The 23,180-nt window shown below is 35.1% G+C and overlaps 2 protein-coding genes and 1 long non-coding RNA gene across 3 annotated transcripts; 2 read left to right on the top strand and 1 right to left on the bottom strand.

The window, feature by feature from the left end:
- Window positions 1-800: 800 nt before the first annotated feature.
- LOC110992299 (tripartite motif-containing protein 45) lies at window positions 801-14,421 on the bottom strand. The gene is made up of 11 exons (XM_045629828.1): window positions 13,908-14,421; window positions 7,345-7,502; window positions 6,803-6,970; window positions 5,269-5,442; window positions 4,589-4,765; window positions 3,727-3,924; window positions 3,260-3,470; window positions 2,794-2,885; window positions 2,428-2,580; window positions 2,167-2,302; window positions 801-1,655 (listed from the first exon to the last, which is right to left on the bottom strand). The coding sequence occupies exons 1-11, from the start codon at window positions 14,221-14,223 to the stop codon at window positions 1,537-1,539; spliced, it is 1,902 nt and encodes a 633-aa protein (XP_045485784.1). The 5' UTR covers window positions 14,224-14,421; the 3' UTR covers window positions 801-1,536.
- Window positions 14,422-15,350: 929 nt separating this feature from the next.
- LOC123689503 lies at window positions 15,351-15,712 on the top strand. The gene is made up of 2 exons (XR_006750463.1): window positions 15,351-15,411; window positions 15,531-15,712. It is a non-coding gene; the product is annotated as an uncharacterized LOC123689503 (long non-coding RNA).
- A 1,185-nt stretch (window positions 15,713-16,897) lies between these two features.
- LOC110992300 (heparin sulfate O-sulfotransferase) lies at window positions 16,898-19,314 on the top strand. The gene is made up of 5 exons (XM_022258057.2): window positions 16,898-17,208; window positions 17,278-17,581; window positions 17,886-18,024; window positions 18,141-18,238; window positions 18,538-19,314. The coding sequence occupies exons 1-5, from the start codon at window positions 17,097-17,099 to the stop codon at window positions 18,905-18,907; spliced, it is 1,023 nt and encodes a 340-aa protein (XP_022113749.1). The 5' UTR covers window positions 16,898-17,096; the 3' UTR covers window positions 18,908-19,314.
- The last annotated feature ends 3,866 nt before the right edge of the window (window positions 19,315-23,180 follow it).

The raw sequence follows: 23,180 nt of genomic DNA, 5'->3' as shown, positions 1-23,180 counted from the left end.
TAAACAAGTTTTACTTTGATTAAATAGGGTCGTTGTGTCCTATTGTGGTTAAATTATAGTATACGGTAGGTACTTGATGCCAAAATTTTTAAGACGAAAGGCCGAAGTCCAATCCAAAATATTAGATTTTGATTTGTTAAGAAAAATAGGTATATTTTTTATATTATCTGTAATATTTTCGTATATACTAACATCGATCAAATTAGAAAATTGCAATAAAAAATATCAGTTGACTATTATTATTAGATTTAAGGTAAAATATTATATTTGAGTTTATTTTATATTTTCTTAATGTGAATTAATCAAAGAACGAGGTCCCTTTTGATTTTTTTAGGAAATGTATTTAAGCAATAATTTTTGTAAAATAAAGAATAGAATGTTTAATATTGTTTTATTTGTTGTGAAATTTTTCCCGCAATGGACAAGCGAATCAGCCCGCCATATTTCTTCTACAAGTGCCTAGTGCCTACATAAGGCATGCGAGTTCGTTTTGTCTTTGAAATATAGCGCTATCATCCGGCCTCGGTAAATGATTATTTATAATTGATATAATGACAACGATTTTACCCTTAATCATAATATACTTATTTTATTTTGAGTTAAGTAACTGTTTAACTTTACTTTTGCTATGTGAGGTTCAGTTATAGAATGTAGGTACTAATGCACTTTATGATTTTTTAATTCGCTGCCGGTTGATTAAATCAAACTAAGCACTAGACCAAACTGACCTTAGCAGAGGCGTAATTGTCTTTGCTAAAGATATGCAAATAAAACAAGCGAATTATAACAATTACATTAATAATTTTATTTATAACAATCACAGTAAATACCACAGTTTAACGAATAATACTGTTTTTCTATCTACTATTTATTAGTTACATGATACATATATTATTCTAAAACAATGTCTATCTAGGTAAAATATTATACAGTATTTTGTAATGAACCTTAACTAAAATTTCAAATCAGTATGAACTTAAACTTCTTAATTTTAGATAGTTATCATCTAGGTGAACTCGTCACCAGTATGGAAATTGTCACACGCCAATTGCATTAATTTATGCGACATGGTTTTATACTTAATCTAGCAATTATTTTATTTGCGTAATTAGAAAGAAAATCGATTTTGCATACCTACGCTTTGGCGTGCGATTAATTCTTAGTTTTTGTCCCATCACATCGTCACACAGTTTTCATATCAAAAGCTAAGCTTAGATCAGTAATTATCCTAATCATAACTCGAAACGCTCGCCAAACAAGTCCTATGAATAACTATTTGATCACGTTTGAGAATACAATAATAATATTAAAGAAAACTTTATTTTTCATAAGAATTGCATACATATGTATTACAACTTAAGACACACTCGTCCTATTATCACTAGTATTATCTGCCCAGTACATGTTGTCATACATACATTTATACATTATACGACATATTTTAGTGTAAGTTAAATCACCGTGTGATACACCGATTTTGATGCAATTTAAAGTTCAGATTCAAGTATGGGCTTTTAGTAATCAATACACAGCATATTACAGAGAAAATTGGTATAATTGTTGTGGTGGTCTGGCGCAGGGTGCATTTCGTCTGGTGTTTCCACAACACGACCAGTGTCTTGTCCCAGGCCATCCAGCATGACCGTGGCCACAACCTGGAAATGATGCCAGTATGAAAAGTTATAGTACAATTAATTTTATTATAAAGTTGTCACAACACCGCTACGTAACTTGGACAGACATGTATAATTAATAATAATAATATATATTTATTTTCTCACAAAAACATATACAATAATTGTCATTCTTCTTTGGAGCACTGCTATTGCTTAAGTGAGACTAATAATGCCTGTTAAAGGTTGTGCACCTGTGTTACAGGTCATCAGGCCTCCACCACGTCGGATCGACAAAATGATTATATGTAAAGAATAGACAAATGTATAATTGTATATTTAAAAGCTTAATAAGCTTAAATATTTAATGTTTTATCATGTTTACTCGGAGTTAAGTTTTGGACGAAAAAAAAAATTGTTTAACTAAGAAAGCAATTATCGGAGATAAAATAAATATTTTTTTACAATGTAGATGAATAGTTTTCATAATGAAACTGGCACATTTTTATATTAACTTATTAAAAAACGTATTAACGTTAGATATATTATATACCTTTATAGCCACCAGCCATAGTAGACCCACAAGCGCAAGTGACATCCCTTCGTCCACCCGAAGAACAGAACGAGCAACAGTGGAACTGCCCCGAGTGAGCTTTCATCACTCGCGCGCAACAGGGAAATGGACTGCCCTAAATTGATTATATAACATACATAATTTCACAATAAAACCTTTTTCTATATTGATACAAATTTCTGTTACCACGTCAATATTAAATAAAATAATGATAAAATCAAAAATAATAATATGTAATACCTTAATAGGAGTATTGTTAAGTGTGACAGCCAACAAGTAAGCTCCTGGACTAGGAGCCGCAAAGGTTATAGTGTAGGAGCCATCACCTCTGTCTTTTACACGCGCTAAGGCGGGTCTGGCTGAAGAATCCCGTCTTCTAAAATAGCCACATACCTATAAAACATGATAATGTTTATTTGAAATGAAATATAAAAGATTAAAAAAACACCAAGAAATCTAACAAATGATGCCTTTATAAAATTAAATATTTAAACTTTGCTGGCATTGTACAAGGGATCCGTATATTATGTTTTAAGGTGGCGTTAGTTTTGTTCCATACCATATAACGTAACAATAATCCACCTTCCTAACCATACATTAATTTACCTGCTCTCCTCCACACCATATCCTCTCATCTTTGCCGTCGTGTAGTTCTAGCACCGCTTCATGTGGGTACTCTACTTGCAGATCTTGAAATCCTGAGAATGTTTTATGTAGCTGATTGAATGCAACAATATGATTTACCACGGTTTAATGTTGCGTGGTGTCGTGTTTTATTATTAATTTGTATCTGAAGTTAAATTTCGTAACATACAATATGTTTTCAAATATATAATATACAAGAGTCTTCACTATTTTAAAGATTAATAGAATAAAAGTTTTGAATGTTGTTTTCAATAAAAATGTATAAACTATTGTAAATTGGTAACAGAAATAAAGTTTTATCATTTGTAAAGCAAAAACAATAATTACTTTTATTAAAGAAAAGCAATATAAAAAGTTTTACAATTTCCAAAGAAATTAATAATGAAAATAATTAATAGAAGTTGTGTACTTCATATTGTGTCAATACCTTCGGTATTTAAAACACATTTATCTGGATCAGCGGCCTGCGTGAGCAGTCTTCCTACTAAGCGACTTTCCGGTCCCGGTGCGTCAGGGGCGAAGCGCAACTCGCATCGAGGGGGCTCCGATACGGGCTGAAGCTCCGTCAGCCTCTCCAGACGACGAAGTACCGGCCCGCTTAGAGACAATACCTCGTCTTCTTTGCCTTCTGAGAGGAGCTGAGAAAATTAACTTTATATTTTAAAGCTCCAGTATACTTATGAACCTTATATTTTTGCGATAGAAATGATTATTTATCTATTATTTTTAATACGGGTAAATATATTATTTCATTATTTCGTTTTTCTTCATGTCATCGTACTAGCTTAGTATAATAGTTATAATCATATATCATTGTTAATAATAACAGTTGGGACTTCGAAGAATAGCTTAATTTATTAACATAATTGTTTTCTCAATGTTTTTCATGCCAACCTCTTCAGCAAACTGGACGGCATCTAACGCATGTTGTGTTCTTTCTTCCAGCTGTCGTGTCTTCTGTTCTATCTTCTCTCTGCATGAAGTTCTAGCCCTGGCTGCGGCAGTGCATAAGGCGCGCCCATGAGCTTCAACTGCACGTTTGTATTCTTCTGTCCACGCACGAATCTCTGCTTCCACACGAGATGCTTGGGTCTGGAGAAAAAACATCTTAACAATACCTTTCGAAGATTTGCTTACTGCATACAATTATTTTAAGGTTTTAGTGGTCGACGTTAGCAATATCATCTCACAATACATCCAATGACAATGACACAATTTTAGGGAAAGAAATGTTAATATTAGGAGAATATTACTTATTATTACCCTCAGAAGTGGGTTAAAGTATAATTTGCATTTGAAAATAAATAAACAATTACGTATGTATAATTTTTGTTCCAATATGACGTAGGTAGTTGTTTCTGAAATATTAACTACGAAAGATCTTCAGTGGTATATAGAACTATTTCGTATGGCTTTTGTGAAAAAATATTTCCTATAAGAAATATTTGATAGGAAAAGGGTATTAAAATTAATTCTATACAAATATTTTTAACTGGGAGATTCTGGCTGAAATGATGAGCCAGCCTTCACATAGTAATTTTTATGATAAAAGCTTAGTTACCTTAAAATAAGATTAGCTAGATTTACCATATCTTCATTTAATAGTGATACCAGTTATGTAAGGACGATTTATCAAAAATAATAATTTTTCATAAATCTAATTAAATTCTAATCATCTTTAAATCAATTGAAATGTGCTAAATGTGACAGTAAAATATAAAATGATTAGTTAATAGATAAGCATAGACTTTATTACCTCAACTTCATAAGCATGCACGTGGAGTATCCTGGTGGCTCTTTCAACATTATCTGGTACATGCTTCGCTCGCTCGCACGCGTCGCGTACTTGCCGAGCGCGTTCTTTTGCCGCTCGTGAAGCGTTTGCGAGAGCATGCCCCGAATGGGATATTACACAACAATCACGGCATACTACCTGAAAATTAATAGTTTTTGGTTATAAAACGTATCAAAATTCTGTATCATACTTTCTTTTACGGTAAATGCAAGAAGCAATTTTGTTCACTTCAAAGACTTCAATTTAGAATTTAAACAAAATGTATGTACAGTACGAAACTGCTGATATGAATTTTAAGATGAACGGAATCAAAACTCAACACAACATGTTAATATTCGTGTGCCAATAGAAATATAAATTCAAAACAAATAACATAATACATAAAAATATACCTAATAACTAACCTCAACATTTAATAATTAAAATATATTATTAAAAGGAGTCCCTTTAGGCAAGGTTCTGAAGATACTGGCAGCGTTCTCCCTTTAAATAGCTAGACTAATTCTTTGTGCGAGGTAGCTGCCAGCTCTTCGTTCTGCTGTGATGTCGACTAATGTTAATCATGTTCTTGATTATGAGTTTTTATTATTATTATTAGCCACCTTGACGTCATAATAGTAACATCGTTCAAATTAACGCACCTGCTGACAAGTAGCGCAGTATACGCTCAATTCGGAACGTGGATGTTGGGTGCAATATCTGACTGGAGGATCTATGGGATGAACGGGATGTTTGGATGTTGTCTTCTGCTTCCGATGCGAATCGGCACACGATGTACAGATGCTCAGAAGACATTCGTCACATCTACTCTCGGCCTGAAAATGGCTACTGCTGTATAAAAACCCATTGTTAGTTCAGAATATTTAAACTCTTCAACAATATCTAAATAGTTATAGCTGGACAACTTTTAGGCCGTTAGTTAGAAGGCGCCGTAAATGGCTAGGCTGTTAATTGAACGGCTAATTAAGCTAGTTGGCTGCGACATATGCACTATATACAAGTAGGACTTTATCGCGAAATAAAAAAACATTGCTAAATATAAACTATTTTAAGGTATGCTTACTCCAAGCACAATACTATTCTATGTTTATTATAATGATGTGTATGAGTTATGGTTACAATTTGATTAAACCCATTACGAACATTATTTTCCAACATTTAATTGTTTAAAACGTATGCATGAAAAAACTTACAATAAGCCATCAATAATTATGTCACGCATCATCAATAATGATGTATACTTGTGCCCGAAATAAGTTTTCAATAAAAATAGGAATCCCTCACGCCGTGTGAAGTAAACGTGGCATGTCATTGTAAATGAGGATTTCGCCTCGGAAACCGATACACTTCATTTAAAACTGATTTATTTGAGGACATTAGTCGATTTTTTTTGTAATTGAATTTTAACCGTGAAGTACTATGAAGGATTCTGTTTACGCAACCATCACGTGAGCATGGAATCGATACAATTGTAAAATCAACTATTACAGTACCAATTGTAAAGTAATTATTGGTAAGGTATCCCAAGATAGGACGTACTCTATTAATTTTAAATAAAACTTTTTAACGGAAACAGTCGTGAACGATTGCCGTTTAGCGTCTCTTAATATCTTCATAATATCTCAAATATATACAAAAGATCTCACTTATATTTCGAAACAGTAAGTAAGCAGTACCTACTCACGTAAACAAAAGAGAACATTAATATTCTCGTCAGTGTTTCTGCTAAGGAAAACTTATTAAATTGCGAAATGTGTCTAGACGATCCCCTACTGGGACCATACTTTCTCAGAACATTAAATGCAATTAAGTCACTTTGGGGAATTGTGTACAGCAATATTCACCTGAGAATTTCGCAACACCTGGCTATGATCTTCAATGTTTTTGTTCTGTTCTAGGTGTGTTGATTAAACAACAATAATATACCTTTTGAAGTAATAATATACCTTTTGAAGTAATAGCAACCTACATCCCTGTCAAAAGGTGTATTCAATAAAACAGACAAACTGTCAACCACTATCTTCCTTTCCCCAAAATAGAACCTATTTAATACAGTCAATATTTTAAAAGTATATACATTTTATAGCATGGTATAGGCATTAGACTTAAGTAAAAGTATTATTTATCTATGTAATGATTATGTACATTACTGTTGTGATGAAGTAAATAAAATACCTTGCAATCACTACTGCACAGATCGCATAGAACATTGGCAGCATCTCGACTTGCGATTTTCCTCAACAAGACATAGTTCAAAGGCAACGCTGACACTCCACCCAAGGGCAGTGGGGTCTCCCCCAAACAAGTAGGGCATACTACGAAATGGATGCTCTTGCCTGATATCTGTAATTAAAATTAAACTGCCAAATGTCTATCGTAGAACAAATTCGGTGACGTCATACGTTTTGCAAAGGCGCTGGGAGAACTTAAATTCTAAGGGTAAGATTCAGGATCCAGACATGTTAAAGTTGGATGTATATATATACGTATTATACACGAATCTCTATATTATAGTAATCCAGAGTGCTGGGTAAATCTTGAATATCGAATTACCTTGAGAACTCAATTTACTGTTAGTGATTTCTCGATTTCTCTACTCCGATTGACCGCTTGTTAATTATTAAATTTCTCTTGATTTTGGACAAGTCTATATACACTTATAAAAGCTCACCGTACTATGTATGGAGATTATGATACGAATTTCGTGGTGTACGCACCTTTTTTGTATAAATTCCGAATTTGCGAGGTTTCTGATTAAGACTAGCATCGGAGTCGGAGTTTCTTTCACTCTCGTATCCTGATGCTGCAGAACCACTACCACTGGCACTTCCACTGCCTGATGCGGATCTAGAACTGGAGTCTTGTTGTATTGATACTGAAATATGTTTCACGATTTTAGTCAATAGAAAATATAAAATAATGTAAACATAGTAAATTATAATGTGAAGTTTTTATTATTTTCGAATCGAATAGCGAAACAAAATAACATTCGCAACTCGAGGCCAATCATAGAAATATTTTAGGTATAAATTATCTAAAATAAATAAATAAGTAATTACTGTGTTTGTCACAGTAATTAAAATATAAATATTATAACCTTATATAATAACACAGTAAGTATGAGTTCAGATTAGAATCTTAGATAAATACATGTAGTTCTTAACCCTCCTAATGATAGAGGTTAGCAAATAACCTAGACAACTAAATATGATTTATGAAAAATTACCATGTTATTTTCTTTATCATTTTTAAGATTCCTACGAGTATTACTTTGAAAATATTTAGTCTCGATCGAGTCAAAATCCAATTATCAAACCCAGGGATGCCATATGTATAGCCCCTAAAACTAATTACCTAAGATAAATGCTTACCCAGTATTGGCAATTTATTAATAACAGCGGAAGACACAAATGTATTGCTCATTACATCCGACACGAAACGTATTCTTTAAATAAATCGGCCTCGGGCAAGCTGAATCATCTTGGGCACTTGAAAAATATTGTTAGAGTGCAAGGATGAGTATAGTTTTTTATTCTGGGTTTCAAGTCATTCATGGTGTAATGGTTGCAGCTCCTTACAAACGTTTAAAAGAAAAAACTTGGTAATTAACAAGAGTGGCGGAGAGTTTATTGCCAGTTCTTCTCTTACGTTCTACGCCCTCGATTTGAGAACTGGCAGTAAATGTAAAATTAGAAGCATTTAATGTATTTCTTTTTTTGACATTCATAAGTGTACATTATGTTACCTACATGAATAAACTATTTCGAATTTGAATTTGAAGTAGATCTAGTGTAACGTCGTCTAGTAACAAAGACGATAAATTGTCTACTATATCAGACTGATGGAATATCCCTTTTGGCCTCAAGGGTCTTCGCCACTCAGCAAAGGCTAAACAATTGAATATGGGCCTTCTTAAAACAGACACGCCGTTAGTGTTAATTATAAAATATAAAACCATTCATTAAAAATATGTGATTTTTATCAAACAAACAAAATAAAAAAAGAACATTCCAAACAGAATCAGATTCTAAACTTTACAATTTGATACCCAAAACAAAATTCACAAGTGAATTATAGACTTGACGCTTCACGCAAGTCACGATTTTAAATACTGATTCCCGAAAATTAAGTCAATATAATTTAACTTTTGAAACAAAACCGATATATCATTTATAAACTTAATCATTATAGAAATACTAAAATAAATGTTATTATTAACACGATAATTTAATAGGTTCCATGGAGCTATAAAATTGAATTACCAGGTATGACTTTGATCTTGTAATTCGAATCATCATTTCCACTTCTTTGAAAGATCGCGTAAATAAACTCGAAAATGTCTGGCATATCTCAATTCTCAATCATTATTATGGTATAATCAAATATTATTTTTATAATTTCGACGGATTAAAACTAGTATTTAAACCTTATCGACTCAAAACAATTCGTTATTGGCTTACTTTCTTCTTGATTCATTCATTTATACTATAATAACGTACTAACTACATATAAATAAAATCTTAAGAATTAAGAAAGATTGCTTTATTATAAACCGTAATTAAATAAATATATTTTTATTTATGGAAATTCAGGGACTCTGAACGGTGGGATAAATAAATAATAAGTAAAGACAAAAACAAAAACAGGCTATAGAAACCGGTTCTAGCTGGCAAATATTTGATGCATTTTTAGAAAAAAAAAAATGTCACTGGGATGTCATATATTGCTGATACCTTCCGAAATGTGTGTTTAATATGAGTTAATTTATTATCTAAAATGGTGAAGTATGATCTCATACGACAGCTATTAAACACATATTTCTCTTTGGTCTGTTTTAAAATTATGAATTAAATTTTCACACAAATATTTATGTAGGTGATACGAAGTTAGTGACTGATATTTTTTTATCTGAAGAGTAAATTTTCTGTCTGAAAGTTGGCTTTTCAAGGTAGCTTTGAGAATTGCAAGGTAACATAATTTGGATAGCTAAAATTAAAAATAATTCATAATCTACTTTTGCAGACCTGACAGTTAATATTCTTTTTGAAATGCCAATTTATGACGCAGTTTATCTACAAAGTTAAGACTGGAGAACAGAATATAATAGCAGCACAAACCGTTTAACCGTGCGGGCCATAAAAAAGTATAAAATAGCATATTATACTTTTCGAATTTATTATTTATTAATATTGCTACTAGCAAAGTTTAAAGTAATCTGGAAGATTTACACCTACCAATACTTTCGCGGTTGTAACAAATAGGTTGTAAGGACGTTTGTCGATTTGAATGCTGAAGAATTGTTTGTCTGAGATTAAAGTGTATGTAACCCCTAAAAATGTTTGTGCGGAAAAACGAAGTATTTCTCTGTAACTTTATAATTCACGTTAGAATAATTTAATTTATTTTAAGAATATCAATGACGTGTAGGCCGGAACATAGCTAATGTGCATCTAAATATAGCTCAGCCACCCGGCGTGCCATAAACAATAATATTGATTTTGATTTACACACGTTACCTATTATTTTACTTCTAAAATACGAAATAAACATGAATTAAAAAAAACACCGCGTTTCGTTACGTACCACAAGTTTTTACCACAACGCTACCATAGATAAACTGACTATATAAATCAGTATTTTAAAATTATCTGAAGCATTCGTAAAAAGTAGTTAAAAGTAATAGTATTTGACGTATAGTCTTAACTGAAAATAAAAATAAAGCGACTCAATGTTGGTTAGGAAACCAACTACTCATTGGCTACCACTAAAGGGTTTACTTGAACCGTAAATTCATACTTGATACTCATCACTTGGTAAGTTCTGTTCTTCGTAGGTTAAGGTTTATAACACGTGTCTTCATATCATTTAAATACAGAAACATCAATATATGAATTCCTCGTCTCATCTAGAATACGCATTTTCATAGTTGTGCATTTCACATTTTGTTTCCAAGTTAGAATTATTTTCTCCAGTCTTACTTTGTATTTATAGTTTGGATATTACCAACCGAAGATGATAAATTTTATTTGGCAAAGAATCACTAGAAATGTGTCAGTAAACACGTGCAAGTAAGCCAATTATTTTCAAAGTAGGTTGCCCCTGTAAGGCTTCCGCTGTTCAGATGCTTGTTGCCTTCACATTATTGTAGGCCTGGCCTTATTTGTCTATTTTAAATTACAACTAATGCACTATTAAATTCCATTTATCTATATAAATTTATAGATACATAAGCGATTAAAAAGTAACATTCAAAACACAATAAAAAATGTATTAAGATTTCACACATATATTTATGTAGGTGATACGAAATAATAATTAATTCACCGGGTAATAAAGTGACTGATATTATTTTATTTGAAGAGTAAATTAAAATTAAATCAAAGACTAATGTGCATTAAATAATAAAATAAATTGATAAATTAATGGTAGCAATAAGTATATTTTATGAATATTTTTGTGATTTAATGGTAGCAACTGAGTTGGTTTTCTTACCAAAATTGAGTCGCTATATTTTTATTCCTAGTAAAGACTATATGTCAAATACTATAGTATAATATAATATTTGTTATCGAAGTACTAACACACACAGTGGAGAATAGGGCTCGAATCTCTTGCCAAAATCACGCTGCATTTAATATTTAATTATTATGACGTTTGCTTGAGACATAACCCAATGTATCTCTTTCAATAACTAGCGTCAACCTGGAATGGGAAATGTTGAATTACTCAGTAACATAACCTTCACATACAGAAAACTGAACATTTGACACCCATAACTACCGGACTACAGACTATTGGTTGTTGATCGTCTATGGTGAAAAACAAAAAATAAATAAATAATATAGGTAGAGACTTCTTCTTCAATTTGTTGAATGTAGAATATATTTTATTAAATTCTATTTGAAGCCTATAAATAAGATATTTTAAAATTATTGTGTACGGTCAAATTAATAATACTATCGCATTTCCGAACCAATTCGACTTAGGGTCAGAATTATAATAGACATTTTAAGAATTGATACGCTCTTTCAAGAAAAGAGCGTATCAATTCTTAAAATCCCGGCAACGCACTCGCAAGTCCTCTGGCATTGAGAGTGTCCATGGGCGGCGGTGTCACTTAACATCAAGTGACCCTCCTCCTGTTCTATAAAAAAAATTGCACTAAAAATATTCAACAACGTAACGTGTATGTAACATTTTCAAGTCCCAACAATATAAAAATTAACTTAACTAATATTATTATATAACGCGGCATTAATTTATTTAAAACAAAAGTTTTCTCATCTTTCCCATTAGTTTGACCTATTTTGCAATCAAATTCATCTGTTTACCAATCTATTGTAACTATTAACGACTCGTTATATTTAAGAGCTCCAGCCAGATGTTAACACTGGGCGACTGTAAATTTTTGTTTTATTTCTATTGACCAGTAGAATTTTTATTGGTCTTTTAGAGCGGTTTCAGTGATGAAATCAAGATTTTATTATAGCTGTTTTATACACTTAAGCAATGAATATATAGCGGAGCTTCTCACAGCTATCCTTTATGAAAAGTGGCTCTGTATGGCGTAGACATGTTTGTTTAACGAAACAATTGATGCGTCGAGAATCGAACGCTTCAAATCGAAGTACTAATACACACAGTGGAGAATAGCGCTCGAATCTCTTGCCACAATCACACGGTGAATTGAGTGATATTTAAAATACTAATTTTACTTATTTGGAAATATGGTGAAACGTTGAAAGTAATTGATTTAAGTTTTTCTCCGCCTGGTAGAAGGAATTCGTTGAATTCGCTCAACTGATGGGTTTAGTGACGTTATTTTGTATTGTCACTAAACCCTTCACCTATATATAAAATGCTGGACACCAATAAATAATATTCCGTCTTAGCAACATCTTCAGCAACAGCCACCTGCTATTGTCGAACCTATGGGCCACTGCTTTCATATTTCGATTTAAGAAAAGTCCGTATTTTAAATACCCATAAATGACCAGACCGATATCAGACTAATGTCACTTAAATACATAAAACTAAATAGTAATAGTCCTGCCCGTGAGATATCTATTTATGTAGGTATATTTAAAAACATTTTACGAGTAAACAATCAATAATATACCATGTACAATATATATTTTACTTTGATACAATGCTTTTAGAATGAGACATTAAAAAAATTAAACTATCTGACTGTTTCGCAAGATTTTGGCAAACTAAAATAGGCTGCGCTTTCACAATAATATTTATGTGTAATGTATATTTTGATCTATCAGTTAATTAGGGTAATGCGTAAACAGTATAATTAGATGACATTTAATGTTACGTGATTTTTATTTAGATATGTGACGTAGGTGTAATTATATATAGTTCTCTGCATCTGACCTTATTTTTAGCATAGTTTTTTAGATTTTTTTAATGATCATGAGGTACAACCGGTATTAGAAAGCACTACCTAAGGGTGAGTGGCATACTTTAGGACTTAACTAAAGCTTATAAAATTGTCGGTTTAAACTACACAACACACGGGACGTAAATTGCTAGGGGAATTTCCAATTAGGAAAGGTTTACAATTCGTATGGTTAATTTTATTCTACAGAACTTTTACGGAAGCGTAAATCTTAGGTTTCCATTTAACCTTTAAACAACGAGGTGGACTTAAAAGTTATAATATTATATGGATTTTCGTTTTCATGGAAATAATATTTTGTTAAACCGGTTTACTTTTAATTAAAACTATAAATATTAACTAACATAACACAGGGTATATAGGTATCGCTATATCGCTCTAGTAACGCAGAAGAGAAAGACAGGTAGACCTGTGGCTAGCTGGGAAGACATAAAAAAACAACCGGATTCATAACCCGATCTAGAGTGAACTGACTATCTTTGGAGAAGGCCTTCACTTACAGAGGAGTTCTTACAGAATGAGGAATAATAGTTTAATAGTAAGGTTAAGGAAAAACTAACACAAGTAAATTTAGAATACAAACTTAATTACTAACAAGACTATTATTTGTATGTAAGTAAACTAAAAAAGGCTTATTTTTTTATTTATTTATATGTAGTGCTCAAACCATAGCCATATACAAACTTTTTATTCGTATAATAAGTTTTGTATTGGTTTGTAATTGAATAGAACAGCCGTACCGATTTAGAAAACTAAGCTGCAAATTCTTTATCCTAAAATCCTACATAAGGCTTCAATAGCTTAAACTAATTTTCACCTATCACCTCGTGTAATTCACTTAAATGCGCGACCTAATCCAAAATCAATACATACCATCTATATCGCTCCAGTTTTCTGACTCTCCTTCCAACGGTAGACCCTGAAGACACCTTGTACAGAAGCTGTGTAGGCAGGCTAGCAACCTTGGCTCCACCAGCTCCTTCTTACACACCCCACACTCCCATTCTCTAACCACGTTATCTAATTGGTATGCAGATGTTCTGGCTGGCATGTTTTGGCTCCCAGGTCTAGATCTAACCTTCATAGGACTGTTCCCAGCACTTACAGAAGTTTGTTCTAAAGACTTGCGTCTGTCCTGCTTTTTCCTTGAAAAACTACCGAATATATAAAATATACGGTCCACCTCCATTCTGAAATGTCGTCCCTCACATTATTTCTGTAGCTCTGTGTTTATAAATAACGTGCTACTTCACCGAATGGTTGGGACTGACTGAAGCAATATAGACAGAAGCCCTTCGACGACGATTTCTATGCAAGCTGAATGTGAGCCTAGTATGAATTACTACGATATGTGTAAGAACATGAAATGGAGTCTACAGGCCTGTAATAATTGAAAATAGTTCTTACCGTTGGTAAATTTTTTAACATTTTAATAGTTACAATATTTCCTCGCCTTTAAATTAGCATTTCAACATTCATTTTATTTGCCTGTCGCTTTAGTCTTCTAACTATATTTTAATACGTCTTTTGCCATTTGAATTTTTAGTTTATATAACTGTATTAATGGTCTCACTCCATATAAACAGTTAGGTAAAAGAATTCTATACAATATTTCTGATATTATTTTACGATTTGATAAGTTAGTTAATATCCTTCCGGTTATCTATCAGATATAAATTATATTTGACGACCCGAGATAAGATATAAAGATGATTTCTGGCACATTATTTGGATTAAAGTAGGTAGATTTAAGTTAATATAATAAGATAATATAAAATTGTCGTTAAACAGATCGCTAAACGAATCTAAATTCTTTAACTAATACTAAATAGTCTAAAATGTGAAATGAATTTTAAAATTTAAAAAAACTGGTGGTTTAATTTAAATCTTTCAGGTCTTAGCCTAAAATTTCTGTATCTGTATAATCATTTTTCTGATTGGGAAGTAGGCCGGATATAACCCGATAAGTCGACTATTTTCCGTGCTAAGGCATGCCGGTTTCCTCACGACGTTTTCTTCAGACATGCATAGCCGGGTTCGAACCTGCGACCTCAGGGATAAGAGTCACTAACTCACTAGCGGGAACTTTGCTTACGAATTCTATAGGTTGTCATGTGTAAGTTGGCGTGTGGCAGAAAAAGGTACTAATTTTGACAGTTGTGTTGACAGTTCTAACAGCTTGGTAGCCTCACGTGTGTCGGTGCTAATAATTTGTGTTTTAAAGTGTAAAAATTATTACGAAACATGCCAAAAGTAGTGCGGAGTGCAGCTAGAGAAATTATTCTAGCTGTAAAACGTTTTTGTGAAGAGGAGAAACGTAACAATGGGCCGATTATTCCATTTCAACAAGTGAATGCTCGAACAGCGGCTTTGACAGGTAAAGTATTGCCAGTTAAAAGTGATATTTATATCCCCAAATTTAGGGAAAAATAATAATTGCTTTTGAAAGTAAATGTGATTGATGGATAACTTAAAATATTTTTTGTTTTATTTAAGGTGTTTCTGAAAGAACCGTGAACCGTATAGTTTCAGAGGGAAAAATCATGGAAAGTAATTTTACAGCGAGAACTGAAGTCCCTAATCAAGCAGCTCAAGGACCTTCCACATCCACAGCTTGTGATGACAATTCCACACCAGAGAACACTACTTCCGAGGCTAAGACGATAAAACTAGTCACTCCAGGTAGATCGAGAAATAGACAATAATAGAAGGAGTGACAATCCGAGGCCAATCGTTTATTTGGACGAGACTTATTTACACCCTGGCTATAAAGTTAAAAAATGTTGGCAGTCTGAGGAAACTGAAGGTGTCCTTACAGAAGTCTCAGAAGGTCAGAGATGGATCATAGTGAATGCCGGAAGTGAGAAAGGTTTTATCCCCAATAGTCTTTTGTGTTTCAAATCTAAGACCAAAAGTGGAGATTATCATGACGAGATGAATGGAGATAACTTCAGTAAATGGCTACAAGAAAAGCTTATCCCAAACTTAGAGCCCAATTCATTAATAGTGATGGACAATGCGTCATATCACTGTATTAAAATAAATAAACGCGTGACAATGAACAGTAAGAAACAAGAGATGCAAGATTTCATAAAAAAAAACAATCTTTCATACTTGGAAACCATGAAAAAAGCAGAATTGTATGAAATTATAAAAACAATCAATCAGGAGAATGTCTACTTAATTGATGAAATATTAAAGAAACATGGTCATAAGGCTGTAAGACTTCCGCCTTATCATTGTGACTTTAATGCAATAGAATTCATTTGGAGTTCGTTCAAAAGAATATTTGCAGACACAAATGTTACTGGCCTCTCTGAAAACATGGAACAGAGAATCCATAGTGCATTTTCCAAAATAACTGCTGAAGAATGGCAGAAACACTAATCACGTTATAAATGTTGAAAATAATTATCGTATGACAGACAACCGCCTTGAAACAGTAATGGAACCATTTTTAATTGATTTGAATAGCAGCGACTCAGATTCTTCTGACACAGATGACTCTGAAGAATTCATGGAAGGAATAATGCCTCTAACAGACCATAATTACTATAAAAAATAATTTTTTGTTATTGAGTTTTTTATTTACCTTTAATGTAATATCTAAGAATATCCATCAATCCAAACTAAACAAAAAAAGTGGCAACACAGAGGGTTGTAGGAGGCGCCGCCACTGGAACGCCAACTTATACTTGACAGTCTATATTACATATTTAGACTACTTCAAGTTATTGTCAATGACACAATTGACAATTATCTTATGTAAACTCAAACGTCTTACTCATGTCTCGTAACTAATCTGTCTATAGTATCTTCATAAGCTGTTGTATTCACGATTTCGACGTTATAGTCTGCCAGCTGTCTGCTAGTCTGTGATTATAGGGCGCGCGACAAAGTATTTTCGTGTTGATGTTGATGTTCTAACATAGAAATAAAAATAATTATGTTGATAATTTTGCTGTGTGGGTGTTGCGAGTAGTGGGACACGAATGTTAAACTCATATAAAATTATGTCAGTGCTCATTTACTTTTAGCTTTACGCGGTTGCCTCGCAATATTATGTTGAACATTCATAAATTATGGCTATTTTCTTCTTTATGCATTATTGTTATTGTAGTTTTATATTTCCAGTCCGAAGTAACTCGTCTAGAAGAGGGTTATCAAAAGCTAGGTCCGTATTTAAAGGTTTTTATTCAGTGAATTAAATGAAACTATTTCTAATGCACTTGACACATTTCAGAATACAAATTAGTTCAAACGCATTCGCAATCTCGTCAGTTTTTCCCGAAGCCGACAGAAAAAGATGACGATGATTTGGTCGTTATATACAACAGGGTACCAAAGACTGGGTCTACCAGTTTTGTTGGTGTAGCATATGATTTGTGCAAGAAGAATCATTTTAAAGTTTTGCATATCAACATAACTGCGAACATGCATGTTATGTCACTGAATAACCAGTATAAATTCGCCCAAAATGTGACAAAGTGGCAAGAAATCAAACCTGCACTATATCACGGACATATGGCATTCCTCAACTTTGATAGGTGAGAATCCGTTAATTTTTTGTACTTCATATGTAATTGATTTATTACTTTATGTACAAATGTTCTTATATTTAAAAACATTGTAATTTACAATAAACTAGGAGCCTGTAACATCTTGACATGGTTGGCCATTAATTATGATTCCAGGGGTAATGAAGCATTCTAATTGGCATACTTAGACTACTTTCAATAATTCTTTTATAACTATTAGTTACAAAAATATTATTATGGTTTTATAATATAATTAAATTAATTTTACATCTAAAACATTTAATTACCCATCATAATTAATATTGTGCTACAGGTTGGGTACAACAACAAAACCCTTATTTATAAATTTAATAAGAAAGCCGCTGGATCGGCTTGTTTCTTATTATTATTTCTTAAGACATGGGGACAACTTCAGACCACATCTTGTCAGGAAGAAGCATGGGGACAAAATGGTATGGTCCTTTTTTAAATCATTATAGTCTATTGTAGTTAAGTTAATGTTTATGTTTTTAAAAAGGTTGTAATTATTAATTCATGGTTTATTTTAATGGTTCAATATGTTTTTCAGACATTTGATGACTGTGTTGCAAAAGGACAGCCAGACTGTGATCCAAGCAACATGTGGCTGCAGGTACCTTTCTTCTGCGGACATGCTGCTGAGTGTTGGTTGGTATCTTAAATTAACCCAAGTTTTATAGAAACCAGTACAGCAAACTTTGGCAGACAGAAGACTTAACTTTTACAAAACAAGATAATGTGTGTTATCTTGTTACTTTTAAAAGTTTGATTTTCTATTCTGTTTTTCTATGTTTGATTCAATAATTGTAGTGAAACTTAAATGTACAATAACAAAAAGAAACATGTTAATTTTATAGATTGATCAGTTATATTATATTTAGAGATAGAGTTTTTGTGGGCATTTTTTATATACAATAGATAAATATTTTATATTTATATATTTACAGGAAACCAGGAAATAAGTGGGCATTAGATCAAGCAAAGCACAATCTCATTAACCACTACTTATTAGTAGGAGTTACTGAAGAAATGTTAGATTTTATCTCAGTATTAGAGGCTGTATTGCCACGGTTCTTCAAAGGTGCAATAGAGCATTACTTAAGTAGTAATAAGTCCCACTTGAGGCAAACAAGTTCTAAAATTGAGCCCACATTAGAAACAATAGAACGGATAAAAAAATCTGATATATGGAAGATGGAAAATGAGTTGTATGAATTTGCATATGAACATTTTAAGTTTGTGAAACGGAAAGTTCTCATGAAAGATGTGAATAGCATACCCCAGATTTATTTTTATGAAAAAGTGCGTCCAAAGTGATATTGCAACTTAGGTTAATGCCTAACGGTTAGTTTTATGTTTTCTACTCTGACTGGACTACTATTCTTAGTAAAATTTTTCTATTGTTACTAAATAACTGTAAATTTTGTAATTATTTATTTTATATTAATGACTGTAGTTTATCAAGGTTTTTATACATTATGTAAAACTTTGTTAATTATAACATTGTAGTTAAATTTATAGCACTAGTCTATACCATATTGGTAACGAAAAAACATTCCATTAGTTATAATTATTTGTAGAAACTTAGTTATGTTTGTAGAAAGTATTATATTTATATATACAGTGTTTCAAGTTTGTATGCAATAATGGTAAAACAAAAATGAATTTCACATAATATATTTAACTAGAGTTACATGAGTGATCAATTTTAATAGAAAGAAATGATTTGGGTTGAAATAATAAATAATATTAAATAGCTATTGCATACAATGGGAATACTATATATTATTTGTTACATATTTAGGAAAAATTTGTTTTAAAAAATGACTACTTAATTATAATAGTAAGACTTTAGTAGTTTCTAGGTAACACTGAAAATGTTTAGAAAAGGAAAAACGGCTTAATGTTTTTTTTTTTTTTTTTTTTTTTTTAGAACAGGGGGCAAACGGGCAGGAGGCTCACCTGATGTTAAGTGATACCGCCGCCCATGGACACCCTCAATGCCAGAGGGCTCGCGAGTGCGTTGCCGGCCTTTTAAGAATTGGTACGCTCTTTTCTTGAAGGACCCTAAGTCGAATTGGTTCGGAAATACTTCAGTTGGCAGCTGGTTCCACAGAGTGGTGGTGCGCGGCAAAAACTGCCTGGAAAAACGCGCAGTTGTGGAACGGCGGACGTCGAGGTGATACGGGTGGAATTTCGTATTCTGCCTCGACGTCCGATGATGAAACTCAGCTGCAGGTATTAATCCGAACAACTCCTCTGAACACTCTCCATGGTAAATGCGGTAGAAGATGCAGAGAGACCCCACATCTACGCAACGCCAAAGGATCAAGCCGCTTGGAGAGATTTTGCTCGTCAACGATTCGAACCGCTCTTCGTTGAATACGGTCAAGTGGAAGAAGCTGGTACTGGGGAGCACCCGCCCAAAGGTAGGAACAGTACTCCATGTGGGGCCGAATTTGCGCTTTATATAGTTACAAGCGGTGGCCCGGAGTGAAGTACCGTCTCGCCCTGCTGAGCACACCGAGCTTTTTGGAGGCTAATTTTGCCTTTCCCTCCAAGTGACCGCGAAACTGAACGTCGTTCGATATGTCAACGCCAAGTATTCCAATGCTAGCTGTGGCTTTAAGGAGAGTGTTTTCGAATAGAGGAGTAGCGACAAAGGGTGTTTTTTTAGCGGAAAACGCGCAAACTTGTGTCTTTTTGGGGTTAAATTGGACTAGGTTTAGTCTGCCCCAGTCAGAGACTCCACGTAGTAGGGTTTCTACTTCAGACACAAGTTTGTTCCGGTACTCATCGACATCTGCCCGAGAAATACTTGCCCGGCCAGTGTAAAGAGTGTCCCCAGTGCTGTCATCCGCATAGCAGTGAATGTGGCTAAGTTGCAACATATCATTGATATGCAGAAGAAACAGGGTCGGGGATAAAACACAGCCTTGTGGGACCCCAGCGTTCACGGGTTTAAGGTCGGAACATGCTCCGTCGATGACGACCTTGATGCTCCGATCGGCCAGAAAGCTGGAGATCCAATCGCATAATTTCTCGGGAAGCACATAGGCTGGAAGCTTCGAGAGCAGTGCTCTGTGCCACACCCGATCGAAGGCTTTCGCTATGTCCAAACTAACCGCTAGAGCCTCCCCCTTGGACTCAATTGCCTCCGCCCATCTATGCGTAAGGTATACAAGAAGGTCACCAGCCGAACGACCACGACGAAAGCCGTACTGAGAGTCACTTATCAGCTGGTGGCCCTCCAGATACTCGAGGAGCTGGCAATTAATAATGGATTCCATTATTTTGGAGAACAAGGAGGTTATCGCTATTGGGCGATAGTTGGACGGATCGGAGCGATCGCCTTTTTTAGGGATCGGATGTATCGAAGCGATCTTCCAGCACTCCGGGACAGTGCCAAGCGAGTACAGGTACCGGAAAAGGCGCGTTAAGACCGGAGCCAACTCAGGAGCACAAGTACGCAGCACAATTGGAGGAATACCATCCGGCCCACTCGACTTATGTTTGTCCAAGGAAGATAATGCTTTACGGACAGCACGTTGCCGGAATTTAACTTCCGGCATCGAAGAATCACACCGTGGAATGCTCGGTGGTGATCTCCCTCGGTCATCCAAAGTCGAGTTGGACGCGAAGAGACAGCCTAAAAGGTCGGCCTTCTCCTTCGCAGTGTGGGCCAGCGAGTCATCCTCCCTGTGCAATGGTGGAATGGAGGGCTGACAAAAATTCCCTTGGACAGCTTTGGCTAGAGACCAGAAGGCTCGAGTCCCCGAAGGGAGTTGGGCCAATCTCTCGCCAAATCTGGCAATGTGCTCTGACTTTGCTTTAGTGATTTCCCGTTTGAAGGACCTGGAGGCTGAGTTATATGCTTTTTTGAGTTCGCTGGTATTAGCATCACGAGATTTCGCCGCTTCTGCCCATGCCTTAAAGCATTCTCGCTTTCGACGCGAGGCTGCCTTGCAAGAACGCTTAAACCAGGGCTGAGACTTGCCACCGATCGGCACCGCAGAAAAAGGAATAAAGAGTTCCATTCCCTGCAGAACCACTTCGGCGACAGAGGCAGCGACGGAATCTGGAGCTTCAGACGAAAAGCAAATAGGCCCCCAAGGGTAGGACGCAAAGAAAGACCGCATCCCGTCCCAATCTGCTGACTTGTAGTGCCAAATACGGCGAAAACCCAAAAAGCGCGACCGCGAAGGGCGCGTAGATGGCACAGTACTCCGGACCACACAATGATCCGATGAACCCAATGGCGGGTCAACGGAGACTTGATAGTTCTCCGGATGCGAAGTCAGCAGAAGGTCCAACAAAGAGGGTTTATGACCGTCCACATCTGGTATTCGCGTAATCGCAGGGACCATTTGTGTCAGGTCGTAGGCTAAAGCAAAGTCGTGAAAGGATCTTCCCGCGTGATCGGTGGTTTCAGAGCCGAGCCAATCGGCATGGTGGGCGTTAAAATCGCCAAGTATCACGATTTCGGCGGTAGGAACCCTTTCAAGCAGGGAATCTGTAGCCATTTGGATGTGCTCGATGAGTCGGTCAGTTTCGTCATTTCCGCTATGGGACCTATACAGGCACGCATAGAATCGCGGATGGTCATCGCAGTCTATGCGGAGCCAGAGGTTAGATAGGTCCCTTCCTTCAAGCGTCCCAAGGCGACGAGAACAGACATCCTCTCTGACGTACACGCAAACTCCCGCCCGCGGCACAAATGAATGTTCCAATTTGTACCCCGGGTAGGAGAGGTAAGAAGTATCAGCCGGGGAGGATATCTGAGTCTCAGTCAGGAAGAATAAGGCCGGCTTCGCAGATTCAATATATATAAGTGTAACCTGTTGTGGAGGCATCCAGTGTGTTTGTATTTTTTTATTTTTGACTTTGTTTTTATTAAGGATGTCTCTGTTTGGTTTCCTAATAAATAAATAAATAAATAAATTCAAGGTGAAAGTGAACCGCGCTTAGGTTTGAATTGAGCCCCCTAACATTGGTAAAGTCCACTGTGAGCGTGGAAGGGGTTGCCTTCGGCGAATTCTTCCGTTTGCCCCGAGATCGAAACCTAAAACTAGAACTGGATGTTTTGTTTAGAGCGCAGTTTTTGCCCACCCCAGAATACGAAGGGCAGCCTGTGCATCCACCACCGGATACTGATTGTTCCGATGATGGACGCCCAGAGGGGGATTCTCCACGTGTGGTACCCCCCTGGGGTAATCTTTCTTTAAACTGCACCGTCATACTCTGGGGAAGGGGGGGGGGGGATGGGCTCCGGGAGTCTCACTCACCGAACGAAACGCGAGTACAATAAGATAAACCTATTGCATCACTTCACGCCGGTTTTCTGTGAGACAGTGGTACTGCCCCGGTCGTGCCTGCCCATTTGGCTGAAGCCCGAAAGCAACAGCATGGCACTCCCACTAGGAAGGGGGTTGACTGATTGCACTGGTGAAATAACCTCTTTCACAGGTTATTTCACCAGTGGGCGATGGGGTCGTCAGGTCCCTACGCCTAAAAATGTAGAAAGTTGCCAATACTTTTATTCTTTTTCGAAGTAATCTCCGTTTCTCTCTACATATCGTCGCATTTAATG

This window comes from Pieris rapae, chromosome 10 (assembly GCF_905147795.1).
Source record: "Pieris rapae chromosome 10, ilPieRapa1.1, whole genome shotgun sequence".
NCBI lineage: Eukaryota > Metazoa > Arthropoda > Insecta > Lepidoptera > Pieridae > Pieris > Pieris rapae.
Note: the sequence above shows the minus strand (reverse complement) of the source record. Positions and strands in the feature narration are given on the sequence as shown.